The following is a 23,251-nucleotide window of genomic DNA, read 5'->3' on the forward strand; positions in this document are numbered from 1 at the left end:
TTGCCTGCAGCAAGTTACTTTACCACTCTGTGCCTCAGTTTCTTTATCTGTAAAATGGGGTTAATAATAGAATTTACCTTCTAGGGAAAATGAGAGATTAAAGGAGATCATCTGGGTAAACCATTTAGAACAGCACCTGCCACATAGTTAACACTAAATATTGGCTATTATCATTTTTTAGGGTGGAGTCCAACACGCATTTTCTATAATGGGCCACATAGTAAATAGTTCAGGCTTTGCAGGCCATATATTTGCTGAAACTACTCAGTTCTGTTGCTGTGGCATGAAAACGACCATAGATAATTCATAAATGGAGAGTGTGGTGTGTTCCAATAAAACTTTATTTACAAAACCAGTCAGCAGGTCGAATTCTGCCCATATGCCATAGTGTGCCAATATCTGCTTCAGGGCGCATCACAAATAGGAAGTCCTCCTCAATCCCCCAGGAGACAGTGGCTTCTTCCTACAGCTCTGAATATTCTTAGTACCTTAAACTACAACAGCAACAGCAAATTACTGCCCAAGTGACATGTAGTTAGCATCATACCCTGCCTTGCGTTTAGGTTGGAAGAGCATGGGAAGTAGCATTCATGGTAGCTAAAAGCATGGATGTTGTAGTTACCCATCATGTGATTCAGACAGATGATTTCACTCTCTGAGCCTCAGTTTCCCCAACTGTAAAACAGAGATTGCAATAATACAATAACACGCACCTCTTGGGCTGCTGCAATGTGTCCAAGTGGCACAGTCAATCAATGCTAGATGCATTATTATTTTGCTTTTGCAACTTTCCAGCCATTGTGTTGTTTTGCTGCTGTTGTTGATCATAACAATACTGATAATGGTGCTATTTTCTTGCTACACCATAGCTCCTTGATCCTGGAAGCCCTGATATAGCCATCTCTGCACCCATGCTGCCCCATCTCAGCCCCTACCTCCTGACCCAGACCATGAACAGGCATGTGGATGGGCAGCCTGGCTGCATAGCCAGCACTGGGTATTAACTTACGATTGGGGAACTCCTCCGATCCCGAAGCCCACCAGGCCCCGGAGCACCAGGATCCAGCTATACACAGGCGCAAAAGCACTAAGGATGCCATAGTACAGAGTCCACAGCACGCTGATCTTCAGCCCCTGCAGAGAAGGAAGACACGGAATCACAACGGCTTTTCAGCACCTCCAGGTAGCGTTTGCACCTCATTGAGAGCTGCTGATAATGGGGTCATGCTAAAGGGAGCCTACACAACCAAGGGGGGTACCGGGGTCCTCTGTATGGGGAGTGCCAACCCATAGGGGTTGGGTGAGAAAATCATGGGGCATTCTTGGTTGTCCCAATGATTGGCATTGAATGCCAATCTGGGCCAGATATCTCAGATATTCCACAATGCAGGAGACAAAATAGATTGTCCTGCATCTCGTACCATCTCAAATGTTCTGCCCGCCCATCATGCAGCTGAAACTCTGTTTCTGATGATCTGCACCTAGACCTTTTGCTCTGTTTCACACATTCAAGACTTTTTTTTTTTGGCATAGTTTGAACATACACTTAATTTTTCAGGAATGCAACTTTCAGGAAAGTCAAAAGAAAATTTACTTTGTTTTACCTGGAACTTTACAAAATTGTTTTTTCAGAAAACCATGCTGTCAATGACAACGCCGTGTGCAGCATTTGAGTCACTGACGCGAAGCTTCAGTGTCAGCTTTCATTCACGGGGTTTATCTACGAACAGACTGATCTAAACCTTATTTTAAAAGGTCAGATGTAAAGAAAAACCATCAACAATATTCAGTTAAATCCAAACGTATTTACAATCAGGGGCAGATATTGACCCCTTCCTCTTGTCATCTAGACAGAGTTGTAGGTAAACATTTGCATGTTAAAAATAAATTTTATTTTATTAATGACGTTTTAAATTTATCCCTCCTAGTTAGCACTTTAGAACTGATTTCTTTCTTTTTCTCATTAACGAGTTTATTTTGGCACCATTATTCTAACATCTATTGTACCAGGATAAACCTATATCAAAGTATAACTGTACTGAGTGATATTTTTACTATGAAGCATAAAACATAATATAAAGGCGGTTTCCTGTGTTAGCAAACTCATTTTGAAGTTATTTTAATGAATGACATACTCTTACATCCTCCTAATTTGCAAACCCAACAAAGAACTTATTTCTTTATTGTTTATTTATTTTGAGACAGGGTCTCATTCTGTTGCCCAGGCTGGAGTGCAGTGGTGCAATCTCGGCTCACTGCAGCCTCAATCTCCCCGGCTCAAGTGATCATCCCACCTCAACCTCCCAGGTAACTGGAAGCACAGGTGTGTGCCACCATGCCTGGCTCATTTTTGTATATTTTACAGAGGCGGTGTTTCACCATGTTGCCCAGGCTATTCTCAAACTCCTGGGATCAAGTGATCCACCCACCTCATCCTCCCAAAGTGCTGAGATTACAGGTGTGAGCCAACACGCCTGGCTGATTTCTTTTTTAAAGTATGTGAATGACTAGGTTATTTTATCTTTGGAAATTTTTTCTGGATAGTTAAGAAGGCATTATTCAAAGTGTTCACTTTTTTAAAGAAATGGAGTGTTGCTATGTTGCCCACGCTGATCTTGAACTGCTGAGTTCAAGGGACCCTCCCACCTCAGTCTCCTGAGTAGCTGGGATTACAGAGGCACATTTTTTCACATTTTTAAAGTAAAGAGGGCATGTGTTCAACAGGGTCAAGAACCACAGAGGGACACGATGCTTCAAGACAAACATGAGGCCGAGTGCGGTGGCTCACATCTGTAATCCCAGCATTTTGGGAGGCTGAGGCCAGGGGATCACTTGAGGCCAGGAGCTTGAGACTAGCCTGGCCGACATGATGAAGCCTTGTCTCTACTAAAAATGCAAAAATTAGCCAGGCAGAGTGGCGGGTGCCTGTAGTCCCAGCTACTTGGAAGTCTGAGGCAGGAGAATTGCTTGAACCCGGGAGTTGGAGGTTACAGTGAGCCAAGATCATGCCACTGCACTCCAGCCTGAGCGACAGAGACTCTATCTCAAAACAAAACAAAACAGAGAAGACAAACATGGCACATATTCCTGGAGTGTTAATTACCCTTAGAGGTTGAGAAAAATATTAAGAGTAAACAAGTACTATTTTCATATCACAATCAATGCCAAATATGAGAGGGTAAAATGCAAATTTCACGTGCATTTTCAACCTGCTCTGTGAGGTCTGGGCAGGCCTCTTTCTGCAATACCCTTCCCAGAGCTCCAAGGGTGAGTTCACCCTCCTGTCCCCCAGGGAACACTTCAGGGGGCAAGTAGGAAACATACTGATTTTTTGCTTTAAGATATTAAACTGAATTAAAGGAGATGAGTGAGGAAATTTGGAAGCCTACCAGATGATTTCAGGTCTTTTAGAAAATGACTTTAGGTGGCAGAGAGAATATTTTAAATAATTTTGCATCGCCTCACAAGAAAGTTATTTCTTTTTCATTTCAGTCTTCATTTTTATGATTATGTCAAAGAGAAAGAGTCCGTGAGGTGCCAGTCTGTCTTTAACACCTATTTATCTATTTGTATTTATTTACTTATTTTTAAAGATAGAGTCTCGCTCAATCACCCAGGCTGGAGTGCAGTGGCATGATCTCAGCTCACTGCAACCTCCGCCTCCTGGGTTCAAGCGATTCTGCTGCCTCAGCCGCTGAGTAGCTGGGATTACAGGTTTGTGCCACCATGGCCGGCTAACAGGTTTGCGCCACCATGGCCAGCTAATTTTTGTACTTTTAGTAGAGAAAGCGTTTTGCCATGTTGCCCAGGCTGGTCTCGAACTCCTGGACTCAAACAATCCACCCGCCTCAGCCTCCTAAAGTGCTAGGATTACAGGCATGAGCCACCACACCCAGCCAACACATTTTAAAAATAGCTACTCTCCTCTCTATTTAACACAGAAGGCAATGGGACAACCACAACCACTTAGAATTTAATAACATTGCTTTGTTTGTGTTGCATTTATTTTTGCAGACACTTCCTACTTAAGGCAATTGTTATTGATCTTCCAATTAAGACTGTATAGTTTCACTTTCCAAAAATATATTACAATTTTTTTATTAGCCCCATGTTACAGGTGATCGATTTTTTAAAAGCAATTTGATATAAAGAAAGTTATTAAGGTCCAGGCAAGGTGGCTCATGCCTGTAATCCCAGCACTTTGAGAGCTTGAGGCAAAAGGATCAGTTGAGGCTGGGAGTTTGAGACCAATCTGGGCAACATAGCGAGACCCTTGGTCTACAAAAATTAAATTGAAAAAAGAAAGAAAGAAGAAAGATATTAAGTATATAAGATAATAGGCGGTACAGGATTTACTAAAGTCTAGGAAGCGATGATAATAATAAAGCAACATTTTTGCACTTCTAAATCCATGACTGTGACATCGGTACTGGCCATACAGACATTTAATCCCTTTCTTTTGGCTTAAGCTAACTTAATAGGGGCTTTCTTCCTTGGAATCCAAGGAGTCTTGAATCAAACAGAAGACTTAATTAGCATCAGTGGGAGAAAAAAAGGCACCGAGACAAGTGCATGGGAGTTAACCCTCCTTCAAGGTCTGCTGGGAGCCGTATTATCCGCCTGCCAGGCAGCAGAGACACACTAATCTGTCCTGTTTGGTCACAACAGGTTGCAGCTGGCTCTGCATTTGTCTGCTGATGCCAGGGCTTTCCAGCTGCCCCAAAATGAGGGCTCAGCAACCCTGTGTAAGGCCTGTCATGGCTATTACAAAAGCAGGGGGTACTGCCAGCAAGCCCCACCCAAGAGCTTGTTTGGGACTCCGCAGAAATGTCTCACGGGCCTTTGGGCTTCTCATTAACTACGACTGTCATTCTGTCTAATATCTGTTCTGCCCTCTGTAGATTAATAGTTCCTTCCTTCCTTCTTTCCTCCTTCCCTCTCTCCCTTCTTTTTACATTTATTGAACATCCCTGTATATAAGGCTCCAGGGTAGATGCATAGACATTATGCATTCATTAATTTGCTCATTCAATAAGCATGTATTGAGCACCTGCTGTATACCAGACACTGACATATATTCTTCACCCATTCATTCATTTATTCAATAAACACATGTTGAACACGTGCTGTGTATCCAGCATTAAAGATACTGATATATATTATTTATCCATTCATGCATAAAATATGCATATATTGAACACCTGCTGTTTGCTAGGCCCTGGGCTACCCTAGGGAACATGACAGCCAGAGTCTCTGACTTCATGGAACTTTCATTTGCATTTCATTAACCACTGTCACATCGTTACACTGGGTCCTCAGAGCAGCCCTGTCAACAAAGGTTGTTACTTTCATTTCTACTTTACAAATTAACATAGCAAGGGCCCAAGTAGTTGAGCGATTTGCTGAAGATCCGTAAGTGGTGCCAAAGTTGGAGCCAGAATTTCCAACCTCGAATGAGCCACTCCCTTCCTCTAGAGCCTTTGATGGCTCCCTGTTACCTCTGACAGAGAACGTAAATGTACAATGCAAGTGTAACACAGCAAGGATGGGGGCCTGGCGGAATTACAGAGAACTTGTCCTGTCTTGTCAGCCTCTGTTCATCTCTAGCCAAAAGTTACCATGACAAAATGTGGGTTCCAGGCCTCCAGATTACCTGATTTTCCAAAAAACTCATAACTTTATTTTTATGCAAGATGTCATTTTTGAAATGGAGGCAACTGATTCAAAATCCTATAAAACATTGTGCAGGATAAATAAAACACATCTTTTATTTGGCCTATGGGTTACCATATTTGGCCTATGGGTTACCAGTTTGCAACTTGTAGCCTAGAAAGCCTGGTGCTCGTGGGCCAAATGTGGCCTGTGGTATTCTCTAACATGTTCAACCGAAGGACAATATTCACAGGTCGAGGAGGCCCAAGGATCATCAGAGGGAGTCCAAGCGCCTCCAGGCACCTCCACTTCCTTCTTAAAGATAAGATAGACCTAATAGCTTTTGAACTAGATAGTGACCGCTCCATACCATATTCCAAGTGTATTATGCACTTTTTCCCTCTCTTCCTTCCTTCCTTCCTTCCTTCCTTCCTCCCTCCCTCTCTCCCTCCCTCCATTCCCCCCCCCACTTCCCTCCCTCCCTTCCTTCCTTTCCTTTCCTTCTTTAGAGATGACATCTTGCTGTGTCACCCAGGCTGGAGTGCAGTGGCACAATCACAGCTCACTGCATCCTTGAACTCCCGGGCTCAAGCGATCCTCTCACTTCAGCCCCCAAGTAGCCTGGACCACAGCCACATGCCATCACGCCTGGCTACATTTTCTTATTTAATCCCCCCATTAAAGTGCCTATTATGGAGTCTATTTTGCAGATGGGGAAACTGAAGCTCAGAGAGATGAAGCATCTTGCCCAAGGTCACCTCAGTCAACAGGGGCGCACTGTGATATAAACCTGGATGCGTTTATCTCCATGTCTTCAAGACCACACACCTACAGTTTCCTTCGCCTTTCCATGGCTGCCACAAACTCCCAGGTGGTAGAAACTTCTGTAGGAACCGAAGTGGCTCACTGAGTCCTAACCCCGTATGTGAATGCCCCACAATATCACGTGGTGAACACCCCGGCAGGAACCTTATAGCTGAGCCAGGGCAGATTAAGGAGGTTCTCGGTGGTTGCCAAGGCTTGCCAGCTGCCTGGCTTGCCCCGTGTTCCTGGGGGAATTCTGGGGAAGCTTTATAATTAGAGTCTGATCTGTCCTTCCTGAGGCTGGGCCAGAATTCCATGCTGCGGAGGAGGAAGCTCTGCAATCTGGGGACACTTTCTCTTTCCCTCTGGTCAGGCCGGTTTCATGTTGGGTATGGAATTTATCAAGCTGGTTGGGAGAACTGGCGGGACACCATATGGGCAGCCCTCCTGGGCTTCATCTATTTGGGATGGATGAATGTTCAACTAATCAACTAAATTCTGAGGGATAATTCAGTTATGTCTCTCAGCAGCCAAGGTCAGGGTTCAGGATGTGGACCCTGGAGCCAGGTGTGCCTGCATTTCAATGCTGGCATTGCCATTTATGGGCACCACAAGCTTGGCAAATGATAGGTATAATAATGGACATTTATGTAATTTTCTCTGTGCCAAGAGTTTTATGTACAAGGGCCATTTACTCCTCATGGGAGAGGCTATTATTATCCCACCTACAGATGAGAAAACTGAGACACAGAGAAGTTGAATAGCTTGCCTTTAAATAGAGGAGCTGGGATTTGAACCCAAGCAGTCTGGCCTCAAAACCCGTGCTTTTCACAATGACACTGCATTATGTCATTTGTCAAAATGAGCTTCTTAGGTAAATATTGAAATGAGGGCTGAGGCCGGGCATGGTGGCTCACTCCTATAATCCCAGCACTTTGGGAGGCCGATGTGGGCAGATCACGAGGTCAGGAGATCGAGACCATCCTGGCTAACACGGTGAAACCCCATCTTTACTAAAAATATAAAAATTAGCCAGGCCTGATGGCACGTGCCTGTAGTCCCAGCTACTTGGGAGGCTGAAGGAGGAGAATCACTTGAACTCAGGAGGCAGAGCTTGCAGTGAGCCAAGATCTCACCACTGCACTCCAGCCTGGAAGACAGAGCTCGACTTTGTCTCAATTAAAAAAACAAAAGAAAAAGAAAAAGAAAGAAATGAGGGCTGAGCAGGCCCAGGAGATGAAGAAAGATCATGAAGAGCGGATGCCACATCACTGCAACTTGGTGATATTGTTTGCACATGTTTTCTAGAGCCTGGTTTCTCAACCTCAGCACCGCCAACATCTTGGACTGGGTCATTCTTTGTGGTGGGGGATGTCCCATGCACTGTGGGCTATGGAGCAGAATTATTGGCCCCTGTGCACTGGATGCCAGTAGAACACCCCTCCCCCAAGGTGTGACAATCAAAAATGTCTCTAGACATTGCCAAGTGCCCCCAGTCCTGCACTGAGAACTACTATTTTGGAAGGTGCCAAAATATGATTACAATCTGCAAGATTCAGTAAATGGCATTTCTGAAAACCCCTCTATGAATCTCTTTAAAATCTCCTCTGAGGCCCTTCACAAACATGAAGATGTCTATATGGGAACACCAAGTGAATTGCTGCCCCTAGTGGTAGAGTAAACATACTCTTCCAAGGGAAGTTGGGCTCCTACATGAATGACCATTGTGCATTGTGGACTTTCCTGGTCAACAAAGAACATTCATCAGGCAGTTGCTGCTCTGGAGAGGATAAGGCAGTTGCTGCTCTGGAGAGGATAAGAAAGTAGCAGAGAATGGAAGCAAGGAGGTCTGGTTCTTATCCACCACAGCTCAGTCACTCAAGAAGTATTTATTGAGTGTGCACTCTCAACCAGGGAGGTCAGGCTCTGGGGCCAACTCAGTGAACAAAACAAATGCAGCCCCTTTCCTCATGGAGTTTACTAAATTCCCTCCACCCTCTTCAGTCCTGTGCCTGTGGCAGACATCACTAGTCAGTCACAGCACTGTCCCACTGAGCCTTCTGACTCCTCAAATCCATGTTTCTGGCATCCTCTAATAAATGATTAGAACAGACACAGGGACAAAACCCACCTGCCCTTTCATTTTGGGGATTCAATGAATGGTAGCTATGAATATCTGTGTTTTCTTATCCGGTCTCCTCTGATATAAATAAGGAAATTTCAGCCCTAGATGGGGAGTGGCTTGCTTTAGTCATGCAGTGTCAGATTCAAGCCCAAAGTCAAGGTATTTTTACTCATTTTCTCTTATAGTCCTCACTGCCTTATAATTCAGCAATTGGATAGCAGAATTTGGGGTTCAGCAAATTTCCTCATTATGGATTCCTGAGGGGTGTGTGTGTGTGCATGTTTGTCTGTGTGTGTGTGTGTCTCTGTGTGTGTGTGTGTGTGTGTGTGTGTGTGCATGTTTGTCTCAGGAACAAATAAATGAATTTTTTTTTCCAGACAGAGTCTCGCTCTGTTGCCCAGGCTGGAGTGTAGTGGCGTGATCTCAGCTCACTGCAGCCTCCCATACTGGGTTCAAGCGATTCTCCTGCCTCAGCCTCCTGAGTACCTGGCACTACAGGTGCACGCCACTGGGCCTGGCTAAGTTTTGTATTTTTTTGTAGAGATGGGGTTTCACCATGTTGCCTAGGCTGGTCTCTAACTCCTGAGCTCAGGTGATCTGTCCTCCCAAAGTCCTGGGATTACAGGCATGAGCCACCACTCCCAGCCTCCTTTGATTATTTTAAAGGCTTAAAGATTAACATTGGATTCAGCCTCAGACAGCCACAGCTTTACAGTTCTTTTAATGGCTGCTCAGCTCCATCAAAACAAAAATGACTCTATTTTATTTTCAGAAGCGTTTTTTCTTCTCTCCTTCCTTCCCTCCTCCTTCCCTCCCTCCTTTCTTCCTTTTTTCTTCCTTCTCCCACTTCCTCACTCTCTCTCCTACCTCCTTCCTTTCTTCCTCTCCCCCTCCCTTCCTACCTCTCTCTTTTTCTCCTTTCTTCTTTCCCCCTTTTCTTTTCTTTCTTTCTTTTTTTCTGAGACAAATTTTCACTCTTGTTGCCCAGGCTGGAGTGCAATGGCGCGATCTCGGCTCCTGAGTAGCTTACAGGCATGCGCCACCATGCCTGGCTAATTTCGTATTTTTAGTAGAGATGGGGTTTCACCATGTTGGTCAGGCTGGTCTCGAACTCCTGACCTCAGGTCATCCTCCCACCTCGGCCTCCCAAAGTGCTGGGATTACAAGCGTGAGCCACTGCGCCCGGGCCCTCTTTACTTCCTTCCTTTTTTTCTTCCTTCCCTCCCTCTGTCCCTTCTCCCTCCCTTCTTTCCTTCCCTCCTTTTTTTCCCTTCCTTCCTTCTTTCCTTCCTTCCTTCTTTACTTCCTTCCTTCTTTACTTCCTTCCTTCCTTCCTCTCTCCTGTCCTTAAACTCTTGTTCATTCTTCCAAACAGAAAATCACTATGCCATCACTCATATGCTCCAGAAACAGGAAATGGGTGGGAGGGCAGATGGGGGCAGAATCTAAGAAGCTGCCACTGAAGACCAGAGTAATTCCTTCTTGGGTTAACAGGGGGGTAATAACCAGATTTTACTTCCTTTGGGAGCCCCAGAGAGGCCTTTCCAACTGCCGTCTCCAGCCCCATCACCAGCCGAGACCCTGAGGCCCATCATGGCTGCATTTAGTTTCCAGCCTGCTGCCTCTGGAGTTACATTCTTGGCAGTTATATTGATCACCATTTTCCAGGTGTCTGCTGGCCCAAGGTTCCTGCGTAGTAGCAGTGAGAGGGGATGCACCTGGAGTCTGCATCCTCTATGGCATTGCTAGAACGTTCATTCATTTATTGAGCCACCACTTGTTTCTGGAGCACCTACCGATTCAAGCCACTGGCATCACAGTGAAGACAGAGCTCTAGACTTAGAATGAGCAAGACCTGGCTCTGTCATGCACAAACCATGTGGTCTTGACAGAGCAAGACTCCGTCTCAAAAAAAAAAAAAAAAAAAAGTCAATTTGCTTGCCCAAGATCACACAGCCAGTAGTGGCAAAATTGACACTGAACCTGGGTCCACCTGACTTCAAGGCCCTGAGCTGTAAGTTCCCTCTTCCTTCTTGTTTGCAAATCCATTTCATATCATGTCTGGGCTCTCCCAAAGGCTGGCTCTAAGATAAGGATCCTAGTAAAGATAGTTTATTTGAGCAGTGATACTTCCAGTAGGGGAGTGGAGAAGTGAGACAAGGAAGGGAAGGAAGGTAATTCAGGGTGTCTTCATGAACAGGTTCCCACAGCAGACACTGGAGCTCAGTCCTGCTGGGATTGAGAAATGGTTTTCTGGGTGCAGTGGCTCATGTCTGTAATCCCAGCGCTGTGGGGAGGCCAAGGCAGGAGGATCGCTTGAGGCCAGGAATGTGAGACCAGCCTGGGCAACATGGTGAAACCCCATTTCTACAAAAAATACAAAAATTGAGCTGGGTGTATTGGCGCATGCTTGTAGTCCCAGCTGCTTGGAGGGCTAAGGTGGGAGGATTGCTTGAGCCTGGGAGGTTGAGGCTACTGTGAGCTGAGACTGTGCCACTGCACTCCAGCAAGACCCTGTCTCAAACAAAAAGAAAAACAAAAACCCCAAAATTTGAGAAATGGCTCTTGTTAGGGCAAGAGAATCAATGGCTTTATCTACTATCCCTTGACTGCCCCAGCCAGGGGTAATGAGGAAATGGTTCTGGTCCAGGGGATATGAGTAGACACTGATTGTCTAGATTCTGAAATGTATATGCTTGGGCCCCACTAGGAACGTGTGCTTTGAAGAGAGTCCACAACAGCCTTACAGCAATGTCCTCTCACTGTACTTCAACATCATCCTTATTAGGCCTCCCAATTGCTAATGCAGAACGGGTTTGCTACTTGTCCAGACCATCACCAAGAGAATCCAGAGGACATGCGTTTAGAAGAGTAAGTTTGCCTTACTGTTTTCCTGCCGTACTGGTCTGAGATATTTCCCCAGAGCGTGGAGCTGGACATCATGCCTACAAAGACCACCTGTGGGGGGAAAGACAGTTTTCATTAGGCAGAGGACTTGGATCATTGCACAGAAAGGGAACAACAAATGGAAGTGGTGACGTCACCCTCTAGGTAACAGCAATGATCTAACATTCACTGAAAGCCTGCAAAGTGGCAAACACTAAGTGCTTCCTGCAAGCTTCCCAACAATCCCATGGGGAGGGTGCTACTATTATCCCCATTTTACAGATGTGGGAACTGAGACTCAGAGAGAGGGGCAATTGCAGGACCAGCGTCACAGAGGTGTTAAGTGGTGCAGCCTGCACTGGAATCAGGCATTCTGGCTCCAGAACTAGCTTTTGACAAGTTTCACACCATCCCAAAGAAACAATTGCCCTACTGCTGAGAAAATACCAACGGCTGCAAGGTAGAGGTTGGAAAGTAGGAAAAACAGGCACACAGGGGGCTGGCATGGGAGTTGTAAACTACTAGTGAGAGAAACCACTCATTGTGTGGGAGGCCAAGTCATTGTTACATTGTTAATCCTTGGAGTAACAGCTGGTGAGGTTTGAATGATCCTACTCATATGACAGAATGGGGAGCTGAGGCTCAGATAGGTTAAGAAACCTGCTCCGCCTCCCTGAAAGGAGAGAGTAGAGGCAAGTCTTAAGCCCAAGCAGGCTGACTGGTGCCTCCTCACCATGCTCTTCCCTCTCCAAGTGCCAGACACCATGCTGAAGGCTTTATGCACACATCTTACAGCATCCTCGCAGTAGCCCTACTTGGTGGATGCTTCTATTATCCCCATTTCACAGATAAGGCAACTGAGGGCCAGAGAGGGGAGGGCACAGATTCAGTCTGGTCTGACCCAAAAAGCATTTCTTGTGGCATGTCCGAGGGCAGGGAGTGGGGATGGTACACAGAAGCGTTCCAAGGGAGAAGCAGACACAGTTTATGTATGTATAATTTATTTATTTGTTTGTTTGTTTGTTTGTTTGTTTGTTTAGACAGGATCTTGCTCTGTCACCCAGGCTGGAGTGCAGTGGTGTGGTCACGGTTCACTGCAGCCTCAACCTCCTGGGCTCAAGTGATCCTCTCACCTCAGCCTCCCGAGTAGGGGAGACTACAGGTGTGCACCACCACGCCTGGCTAATTTTATTTATTTATTTAGTAGAGACACGATCTCACTTTGTTGTCCAGGTTGGCCTCGAACTCCTGGCTTCAAGGGATCCTTCCACCTCAGCCTCCCACAGTGCTGGGATTACAGGCATGAGCCATCACACCTGGCCCCGAATGGATCATTTTAAAGGAATTCATTTCCAAGTTTACAACTTCCCTACAGACTCTTTCTCAAGAACGAGTTAGGGGTCTTCTTCTCCATTTCCTGCCTGACTCCCTTTTTCTCAGCCACGCCTCTCTAGGCCAGTCTGACCAAGGCATTGCTTTTCAGTGTAAACCCTTTAGGGTGCCTCAGAAGGGGCACTGATGATGCACTTATAGATGACTTTTGCAAGTCATCTGGTTTCCAATACCTTTATTACTACTTTCAACAGAATTGAAGAACGGTCGAATCAAGCTGTCGGCAAGTTAGGTCATGGAACATAATTTTTCAGAAATGAAAGCTGTGTGCTCTTTGGCACACGCAATTTGGAGAGTGTTTTAAAAAATCAAATGGCATCAGTTTATTGAGTTCTAACAAAACTACTTCAGTTCCTCAAAACTTTTTTTTATGTGAACAAAGCTTTTCATATACATCGTCATTCAGGAAAAGTGACAAATAGGAAAAGATCTGGTGCTGAACCCTGTCTCACTTTAGCAATAGTCATTCAGGAATACATAAAATATTTGGGAAACATTCCACACCACTCATTAAGGGATACATTTCCGATAAAACCTTGCTTATGATTAACAATTATTTATCAAAATTATATGTTGTTGTGGTCTATTGTGTACTACTAAAAATTATAATGATAAGTCAGTGCAGGAGAAAAATTTTAGTGCTTAGAGACTTCTCATCTCAGAGAATTAAAACTAATAATTTAGAATGTATGTATTCTGTCACAGAGAATTATAATAGGGTAATGAATGTGATCCTTTCAAGCAAAATAATATTACATTAGGCCTGCCTGGGCAACGTGGTGAAACTCTGTCTCTACTAAAAGTAAAAAAATTAGCTAGGCATGGTGGCATGTGTCTTTGGTCCCAGCTGCTCAGGAGGCTGGGGTGGGAGGATAGCTTGAACTTAGAAGGCAAAGGTTGCAGTGAGACAAAAATCATGCCACTATACTCTAGCCTGGGCAACACAGAGAGACCCTATTTCAAAAAAAAATACATTAAGATAAAATGATATGGAGAAATGAATGGAAATATCAGTTCCAAGAAAAAAGCAATGCAAAATTTCCAAATTCCTCTAAAGAGATTGTTCATGTAATTTTAAAACAAACGATGATAGATATCAGGTAAGTATTTCCATTTTTCCACTTTACTAGACACATTTTAAAAAGTGATATGATAATTTTATTTTGATTTTTATATTTCAGTACACTGGCAATGGTATCATCTGCAACCTACAATTTTAAAAATTTCATGTCAATGTAAAAACATGTGACAGTCCTGGATTCTACATGGTTTTTATTTAATTCTTTTCTAGATTAACCTTGAAAAAAGATGTTTGAAGATTACGGTCTTGGGATAAAGTGTTGCCTTTGTTATGTGCTAAGTGATATTCTTATGTCCTCAAAGAGTTAAATATCCCTCAAAACACCCATTTTCCCCAAAAGGAGAGATTCTGGCACAGCAAAGCACTGCTTCTATATCATAATAATTACGGTAATCTTGCACGGTATTTCCTGCAGCAACAATGTGCATCTGTAATATCCTCCTTGGGTACTTTATGTCTCCAACTCCTGCAGGACTCTGACTTTTCCTTAGAAAATTTACCCATGAGACTTAATGGCTCTAGCTAGCCCACAAGTCTAAACCTCATACCACAAGAAAGTAGCCCGAGACAGGGGCTCTGAGCCTGCCAGGCCTGGCTTTCAATTCTGCCTCTTACAGGCTGTCTGAGCTTGGGCAAGTCAATGCCCCTCTCTAAGCCTCAGTTTCCTTATCTGTAGAAGTGACAGTAATAAAAGCACCTCTTTCATAGGCTTGAGAAGGTTAAAGAGGTAATGTATGCAAAACCATTAGCCTGGCCCAAAATAAGTGCTCAGTAAATTGTGGTTGTTATAATCCAATGGCAAGAGACCAGAAAGGCCCTACATTGCAAAAACACAGACCTGCAGTTATTATTATTATTATTATTATTTGAGATGGAGTCTCACTCTGTCGCCCAGGCTGGAGTGGAGTGGTAAAATCTCAGCTCTCTGCAACCTCGGCCTCCCGGGTTCAAGTGATTCTCCTGCCTCAGCCTTCTGAGTAGCTAGGATTATGGGACGTGCCACCATGCCCAGTTTTTGTATTTTTGGTATAGATGGGGGTTTCACCAAGTTGGCCAGCCTCGTCTTGAACTCCTGGCCTCAAGTGATCCGCCTGCCTCAGCCTCCCAAAGTGCTGGGATTACAGGCATCATCTACTGCAACCAGCCCGCAGTTACTCTTTAGGAGACATCAATGAGAAGGAGGAATATAAAAAACAAGTATCATGGACTCAGCCCCTGGTGTGTTTAACAAAATACACAGAAAAACAGGCATTATCACCCCCATTTTGTAGGCCACAAAATACAGCCATCAAGTGCCTCACTCAAGGTCACACTTCTGGAGGTGACTAAACCACAAAAACACAGGTGTATGTGCCATGAAACTCTTCCCACTGAGCTTCACAACCTTATTGCTAATATCAGACTGGGCCATGCTGTGTGGAAGGCACTCAGGCCATTCCAGAACAGTTATCTACAAAAAACAACATTCTGGGAGGCATCTTGAATTGGCAATGACTCCACCACTGATGGAGATCACAGACCTTGAGCAAGTGATTAACCTCTCTGTGCATCATCTTGCTCAACTAATCATAGTGCCTAGCTCATAGGTCTGTGAGGATTAAAGAGCACATGTACATTATGCATACATTGTATGCAATGTAGGTAAAGGCCTTTGCACAGTAAATGCTCTGTAAGTATTAGCTTTTGTGATTGTCATTATTATCCTCTTATCCAGCCTGGCCATTCCTCTCTCTCTCTCTCTCTTTTTTTAGTTTGAGGTGGAGTCCTGCTCTGTCACCCAGGCCGGAGTGCAATGGCACAATCTCAGCTCACTGCAACCTCTGCCTCCCAGATTCAAGCAATTCTCCTGTCTCAGCCTCCCGAGTAGCTGGGATTACAGGCGCCCCCACCATGCCCAGCTAATTTTTTTATTTTTAGTAGCGATGGGGTTTCACCATATTGGTCAGACTGGTCTCGAACTCCTGACCTCAGGTGGTCCACCCACCTCGTCCTCCCAAAGTGCTGGGATTACAGGCGTGAGCCACTGCGCCCAGCCCATTCCTCTCTTTTAAGAGGTTGCTGCTGATATCTCCATGACAAAAAGTGAGGGTTCTGCAGCCTCCTCCTTCAAGCCTTAATTCCAGGGAGCAATAGCTCCAATTTATTGAACACCTACTCTGTGCCAGGCACTGTGTTGTTTCCAGTCCTCAAATAATCCTAGGGATGTGGGGATTGGCACCTCCTGTTTGCAGCCAACAAAACAGGCATATAGAGTTTAAGTGATATGCACAGGTGGGTTTCAAGCTCCTAGCAATTGAACAGGATGCCTGGGACACCCTCCCAAGTAGCTGGACCTCCGGGTGAAGTAGAGTTGGCTGTAAACCTGCTAGGACACGTGAGGTGGGGATGGGACAGTGTTTCCATCAGGGCTTAATTCTTTTCTGCTGAGCCTTTGGCAGCAGGAGAAGGGAGAGATCCCACAGGACACCCCAGGGGAGCAGAACTGTATGCAACAGGAGGGAGCTGCTGGGCTGCCTACCGAGGTCAGCAATGCCACCTGCCAGCTTGGGAGCCTCCACTCGCAATGCAGCTGTGGCGCCAGGATGCTGAGGATCATCATCTCCATGGCATCAGCCATCTGCAGAGAGGACGGAGACATCATGAGGCCAGGATGCTGCTTGATGCTGGGGAAGGCTGGCCAAGTCCATAACCCCAGAGACAGAGACTGTAGCACAACCCTCTCTACCTGCTGCCAAGTGCCCTGCTGCACATCAAACCACACTCAAAGCTCCAGCAGTTAAAAGCATGCATTGCCATTGCGGGAATAGACAAATAGACATTTTATATTATTTTCATGTGTGTTTTTTTGTGTGTGTGTTTTAAAAAATATGGGCATATCACAAACGAAGTGGGAAAACATATTTCTAAAATCTGAGAAAAAAACTTTTATAGAGGCAGAGAGACAATGATCTTTTTAGTGCAATTAAAGACTAGCTTGTCTTTGGCTTATAGGTAATTTTTTCATGTAGAATAGAATATAATTGTCAGTATAGTTAACAAGTGTGACCTTTTAATACATTAAAACAGACTCAGAATCCCCAGCAATTAAACATCGTGTACCTTTATGAGACTAGACAGACTGGGACAGACATGGAATCTAGAAGCATGCCAGTGTGGCCATGGGAATTTGGTATATGATAAAGGCAGCTTTTCCAATTGGGGGGGAATGTTGAGGGGAAATTGATGATTCATTTGGAAAAATATGTAGTTAGGTCACCATCTCCTGCCATTCACAAAAATTAATTTCAAGTATATTAAAGGTTTGGCTGTGCTGTTTGCCATAGCTAGGGGATTTGAATGAGGGATCATGAGAGTCTTGAAGCAGAACGCACATTTCTAATCTGTGCATGCTTTTCTAGGGAGAGCTCTACAGCTGACATCATAATCTCATAGTAGCCCTGAGCCCAAAGAGTTGAAAGCCACCTAATTAGCTAGAAGCTTCAACTCCTCCTTGGGGGCAACTGCCAACCACACCCAGCTCTCCTCAAGCACGGACCTCGTTATCACCACTTATCACGCCACATAAATTTTGTTGATTGGAATTCAAGCAAAGGCTCCATGTGCAAAGAACTGTGTCCTTCCTCGTAGACCATGGAAACCCACTTGAGCAGCATGGGGGTCTCTTGGAGGCTGAGCCACTGCCCCCCAGAAATACTTGCCCAAGCCAAGCCGGTGAGAACAGAGAGCTTCCACTGAAATTTTCCAAAGCCAATGGCTTCCACCGCATCTTCCACCATGAAAGTATCTGGGAAGGAGAAAGGGAGAGGGAAGGAAGGAATCAGTGCACCTTGCAGTTGTCCTAGTGTGGGGTTTTCTGGGGTGGTTCCCAGCCAAGATAATTAAATGCAGCACATGCTGCTTTTAGAACTTATCCTAGAAAAATATTCCAGTGTGAAGTGATATCCTACAATTGCAGCATTACTTACAACGGGAGAAATGGAAAAACCCAGAATGTCCATCAACAGGGGTTGGCTAAATAAAGTAGATATTATACATATATAAATTATTAAATATCCACATTATGAAATATGACCCAACTGTTAACAAGAATGTGCAGATATAGAAAGATACACAAAGTATATTGTTAATTAATGTTTCAAAACAAAACAAGATCGACAACAAGGTATGTAGCATGGTTCTATTCTTGGAAATGTACCCATGTGGGTGTATATATCTGCACATGTATCTATCCATAGAATATGTACAAGGCTTTGAATTATGGTTTAATTTGTTTGTTGTCAGAGGGAGGAAGGAAAAAATTATATGAGAATTAACTTTCTTCCTTTTACAATGTATTACTTCCATGGCCAGAAAAAAGAGAAATACTTCTTTGTTTGTTTGTTTTTGTTTTTGAGACAGCGTCTCACTCTGTTGCCCAGGCTGGAGCTCGGTGGTACAATCATAGCTCACTGCAGCCTCGATCTCCTGGGCTCAAGTCATCCTCCTGCTTCAGCTTCCCAAGTAGCTGGGACTACGGCACATGACACCATGCCCAGCTAATTGTTTTCTATTTTTTGTAGAGATGAGGTCTCACTATGTTGTCCAGGCTAGTCTTGAACTCCTGAGCTCAAGCTGTCTTCCCACCTCAGCCCCTCAAAGTGTTAGGATTACCGATGTGAGCCACCATGCCCAGCCTGAAATACTTTTGAAAGGCACAATTCCATCTGCACTCCGATGGAAAGATGTGCATACTATATTGTTAAGTGAAAAGCGAAAATTGTGCAGAGGTATGTACGAGAGGAGCTGTCTTTGTGATAAAATGTATATACGTGTGTGTGTGCCAAGCAGGGGAAGTAAGACTGAGTGGACATCTTAAAAACTGCTTACCATGCTCACCTTTGAAAACAACACTCACTTTCCTACTTTGAGAATTTCTTTAATGTCTGAATGCTTTCCAAATAAACAAGTGTTATTTTATGCTCAGAAAAAACACAGATAAAGTTTATAAGCTAATAAGTGTTTTTGAAACATACTAAAAGATGGCCGGATGCTGTAGCTCATGCCTGTAATCCCAGCACTTTGGGAGGCTGAGGCAGGAGGATCACTAGAGACCTGGAGTTTGAGAGCAGCCTGGGCAGCATAGTGAAACCCCATCTCTACTAAAAATATTTCTAAAAAGTAGCTATGAGTGGTGGCTCACGCCTATGGTCCTAGCTACCTGGGAGGCTCAGGGAAGAGGATGACTTGAGCCAGGGAGGTTTCAAGGTTGCAGTGAGCTGTGATCATGCCACTGCACTCCAGCCTGGGTGACAGAGTAAGATTCTGTCTCAAAATAAAAAAAATCTGAAAAACAAAACAAAACTAAACTAAAACACTAAACCCAATATGTTATGCTGGATTGTATCTGGAAATAGCACAACTGCAATGACTGGTGAAATCCGAATAAAGTCTGGAGTTGAGCTAATAGTAGCACACCAACATTAATTTTTTTAGTTTAGTTGTTAACATTAGGGGAGGCTGGGTAAAGGGTATGTGAGAAATATCTATACTATATCTGCAATTTTTTTGTAAAGCTAAAATAATTCCAAGATGAATAGTGAATCAAAAAATAAAAATACAGCCAGGCACGGTGGCTCATGCCTGAAATCTCAACACTTTGGGAGGCCAAGGCGAGCATATCACCTGAGGCCAAGAGTTTGACAACATCCTGGCCAACATGGCGAAACCCCCTCTCTACTAGAAGTACAAAAATTAGCCAGGTGTGGTGGCACATGCCTGTAGTCCCAGCTACTCATGAGGCTGAGGCAGGAGAATTGCTTGAACCCAGGAGGCGGAGGTTGCAGTGAGCTGAGACTGCACCACTGCACTCCAGCCTGGGTGACAGAGTGAGTTTCCATCTGAAAAAAAATAAAAATACTAAAGGAGGAAGCTGGGTGGCCCCATGGGTGACCTCCGAGGATCTCATCAGCCCCTGCCGGGAGGTGTCATCTTTTTGGAATTTCAACCATGGGCCTCGTATATCAATCATAATTTTCTCCAGAAGTGTGAGCTGGTGTTGATCACATTAGCAGGTTATGGTTTCCTCCAGCAAAAAATATCATCCACAAGAAGAACAGTAGTAACACTATTGTGGGGCATTTACTGAGTGCTCACTACCTGCAAGGCACTGTGCCAAAAGCTAGATGTGCATTATTTCATTTAATCCTCATCACAATCCTATGAGTTAAGGCCTAGTATTAGCCCCATTTTACAGAGGAGGATATGGACTTGGCCTGCGTTTCACAGAGTTGGAAGTAGAGCCCAGATCAGCCTGAGAGTAAAGCCTCAGCTTCCCTCCGTCCCCTGTCATTGCCACCTTATCTCTGCCAACAATAGGCCTTGCGTTCCAGTCATTAGTCCTCTCTTAGATTTGGAATCTGAGGCTTTTCAGGAATGCATAGAATGTTTTCATCCATCAGCATCAAGAAGCGAGGGAAGCTGGAGACCAGGTCCCACAGCACCGCCTCAGAGGCAGCACAAGGTCATGGGTAAGAATGTGGGCTCTGAGGCCAGATTGCCTGGGCATAAATCCAAATTGGCTAATTCCTAGCTGTATAACCCTCAGCAAGATACTTAACCCTTCTGTGCTTCAGTTTCCTCACCTGCAAAATGGGGAAGATGTTGGTAATAGATCCAATTGGAACTGTTGTGAGGATTAGATGGATAAAACATGTAAACTGGTTAGAGCAGTGCCTGGCACATAATAAATCCTCAGCCAATGTTAGCTACTCCCATACCATCACCAGTGTCACCATTACTATCACACTATCATCATAACCAACATCATCACCACCATTGTCATTATACTGTCATCCCCACCATCATCACTATCACCATCGTCTTCACTATCAGCATCACCACCATTATCATCACCATCATCACCACCACCGCCATCATCTTCATCATCATCACCACCATCATCGCCTTCATCATCACCACCATCATCACTACCATCATCATCATCACCACCATCATCATCACTATCATCATCAACACCATCATAACCACCATCTTCATCATCATCATCATCATCACTATCATCATCACCATCATAACCATCTTCATCATCATCATCAATATCATCATCATCACCGTCATAACCATCTTCATCATCATCATCACTATCATCATCACCATTGCCAGCCTTATCATCACCATCTTCATCCTATCATCATCATCACCATCATCATGACCACCATCATCATCATCGCCATAATTATCACTATCACCATCATTATCACCACAATCATCATTATCACCACAATCATCATCATCACCATCATCTTCACCATCTTCATCATCATCTTCATCACTATCATCACCATTGCCATCCTTATCATCACCATCTTTATCACTGTCATCATTATCACCATCACCATTATCATGATCACCATCATTATCACCACCATCATCATCACTATCACCATCATCGTCATCACCGTCATCATCACCATCATCATCATCACTATCATCACCACCACCATCATCACTATCATCGTCATCACCATCATCATCATCACTATCATCATCATCACCATTGCCATCCTTATCATCATCTTTCATCACTATCATCATCATCACCATCACCATCACCATCATGATCACCATCATCATCACCATAATCACCACTATCACCATCATCATCATCATCACCATCATCATCATCACCACCATCATCATATCATCATCATCACCACTATCATCACCATCACCATCATCACCATTGTCATGATCACCATCATCATAATCACTATAATCATCACTATCACCATCATCATCACCATCGTCATCATCACCATCATCACCATTGCCATCTTTATCATCAGTCTTCATCACTATGATCATCACCATCACCATAATCATCACCATTATCACCATCATCCTCACCATCATCATCATTACTATAATGATCATCACCATCATCATCATTGCCACCATCATCACCATCGTCATCATCACCATCATCACCATTGCCATCTTTATCATCAGTCTTTATCACTATGATCATCACCATCACCATAATCATCACCATTATCACCATCATCCTCACCATCATCATCATTACTATAATGATCATCACCATCATCATCATTGCCACCATCATCACCACCACCATCATCATCATCATCATCATCATCTTTGTCATCATCATCATCATCGTTACTGCCATCCTAAGCCAAATGTTGTGCATTGATGCTGACTGGCAGGGATTGTGATGTAACCTTGCCTGCTGAAGTAAGCTATGTAGGCTCAGCCCCCACTTCCAGCTCCACCCCTTGGCCCTCTGGGCCCTTCCAACTGCCCCTTCACAATACCCCTCTGAAATTGCCTGCTGGGTAGGCAACCTTGACTGTGGCCCAGACTGATTCCCCAACTGCAGGGCCCTCTCACCATCGGTGGGATTGGCAAACTCCTTGGGCACAGCTGCCCCATCATCCAGCTCCACAGCCTCTAGGCCCACGCGGACCCCTTCAATCTGGACTTCATGCTCTCCTGAAGCCGTGTCGTCCTCTGACCTTGCACTCTCGCCTGTGCGACGGAATTTCACAACCCTAGGGAACAGAACAAATCTGGTCAAGATGGCTAAAGCTTCCCCCAAACGGCCTTGCTGCACAGCTCTAGTGACCAAGACAGGTGAAAGACTTCTTCTCATGATTTGGAGAGTTGATGGATGGGGGTTAGCATTTCTATTGAGTTGGACTGGGGTTGGGGAGAGTAATAACTTCAAGAGTTATAATATCAGGACTGCCATGTACAGTTGAGCAGATTGGGCACTGCCCAATTCCAGGGTTTCCTATTCACAAAGTAGGTTATGTGATTGAGGATATCTTTGTTTTAGGTCAGAATACTGTTTGTGAGTACATTTGTTTCAGATTTTAGACTCATCTGTCTATATCTAACATTTTGGTCATCTAAAGGTAACATTAGGCCCACAAAAAGTTGCTCACACCATATTTCTAGAAGTTTAAAGTGGATGCCATTTTTCAGAATAGAGACAAGGTTTCACTATGTTGCCCAGACTGGTCTCAAACTCCTGAGCTCAAGTGATCCTCCCTCCTCAGCCTCCCAAAGTGCTGGGATTACAGGTGTGAGCTACCACGCCTGGTGCCAAAATTTTAAAATTGGGAAAATTCACATAAAAAGCCAGAATCCCAATGTCTCTTGAAAAAGTAGAATATCTGGCTGTCTGGAGCCCACATTCCTGCATTGGAATTGTGCTAGGTCTGGGCAGTGGTGGTCCCCAGCCCACCCTCACCCCTGTTTTAGATGGGTCATGCACTCCAGTTGACCAC

At 44.5% G+C, this 23,251-nt stretch overlaps 1 protein-coding gene across 1 annotated transcript in view; it reads right to left on the reverse strand.

Moving 5' to 3' along the window:
* The window catches only part of SVOP (SV2 related protein), a 99,626-nt gene that overhangs the window by 50,568 nt on the left and 25,807 nt on the right, over positions 1-23,251 (reverse strand). The window contains exons 2-6 of the mRNA XM_030821328.1: positions 22,350-22,510; positions 17,639-17,724; positions 16,459-16,557; positions 11,468-11,539; positions 1,010-1,134 (exon numbers count right to left, since the gene is read on the reverse strand). Of these exons, the coding sequence (XP_030677188.1) occupies positions 1,010-1,134; positions 11,468-11,539; positions 16,459-16,557; positions 17,639-17,724; positions 22,350-22,510 (543 nt within the window). The remainder of the gene's footprint in view (positions 1-1,009; positions 1,135-11,467; positions 11,540-16,458; positions 16,558-17,638; positions 17,725-22,349; positions 22,511-23,251) is intronic.

This window comes from Nomascus leucogenys, chromosome 10 (assembly GCF_006542625.1).
Source record: "Nomascus leucogenys isolate Asia chromosome 10, Asia_NLE_v1, whole genome shotgun sequence".
NCBI classification, from domain to species: domain Eukaryota; kingdom Metazoa; phylum Chordata; class Mammalia; order Primates; family Hylobatidae; genus Nomascus; species Nomascus leucogenys.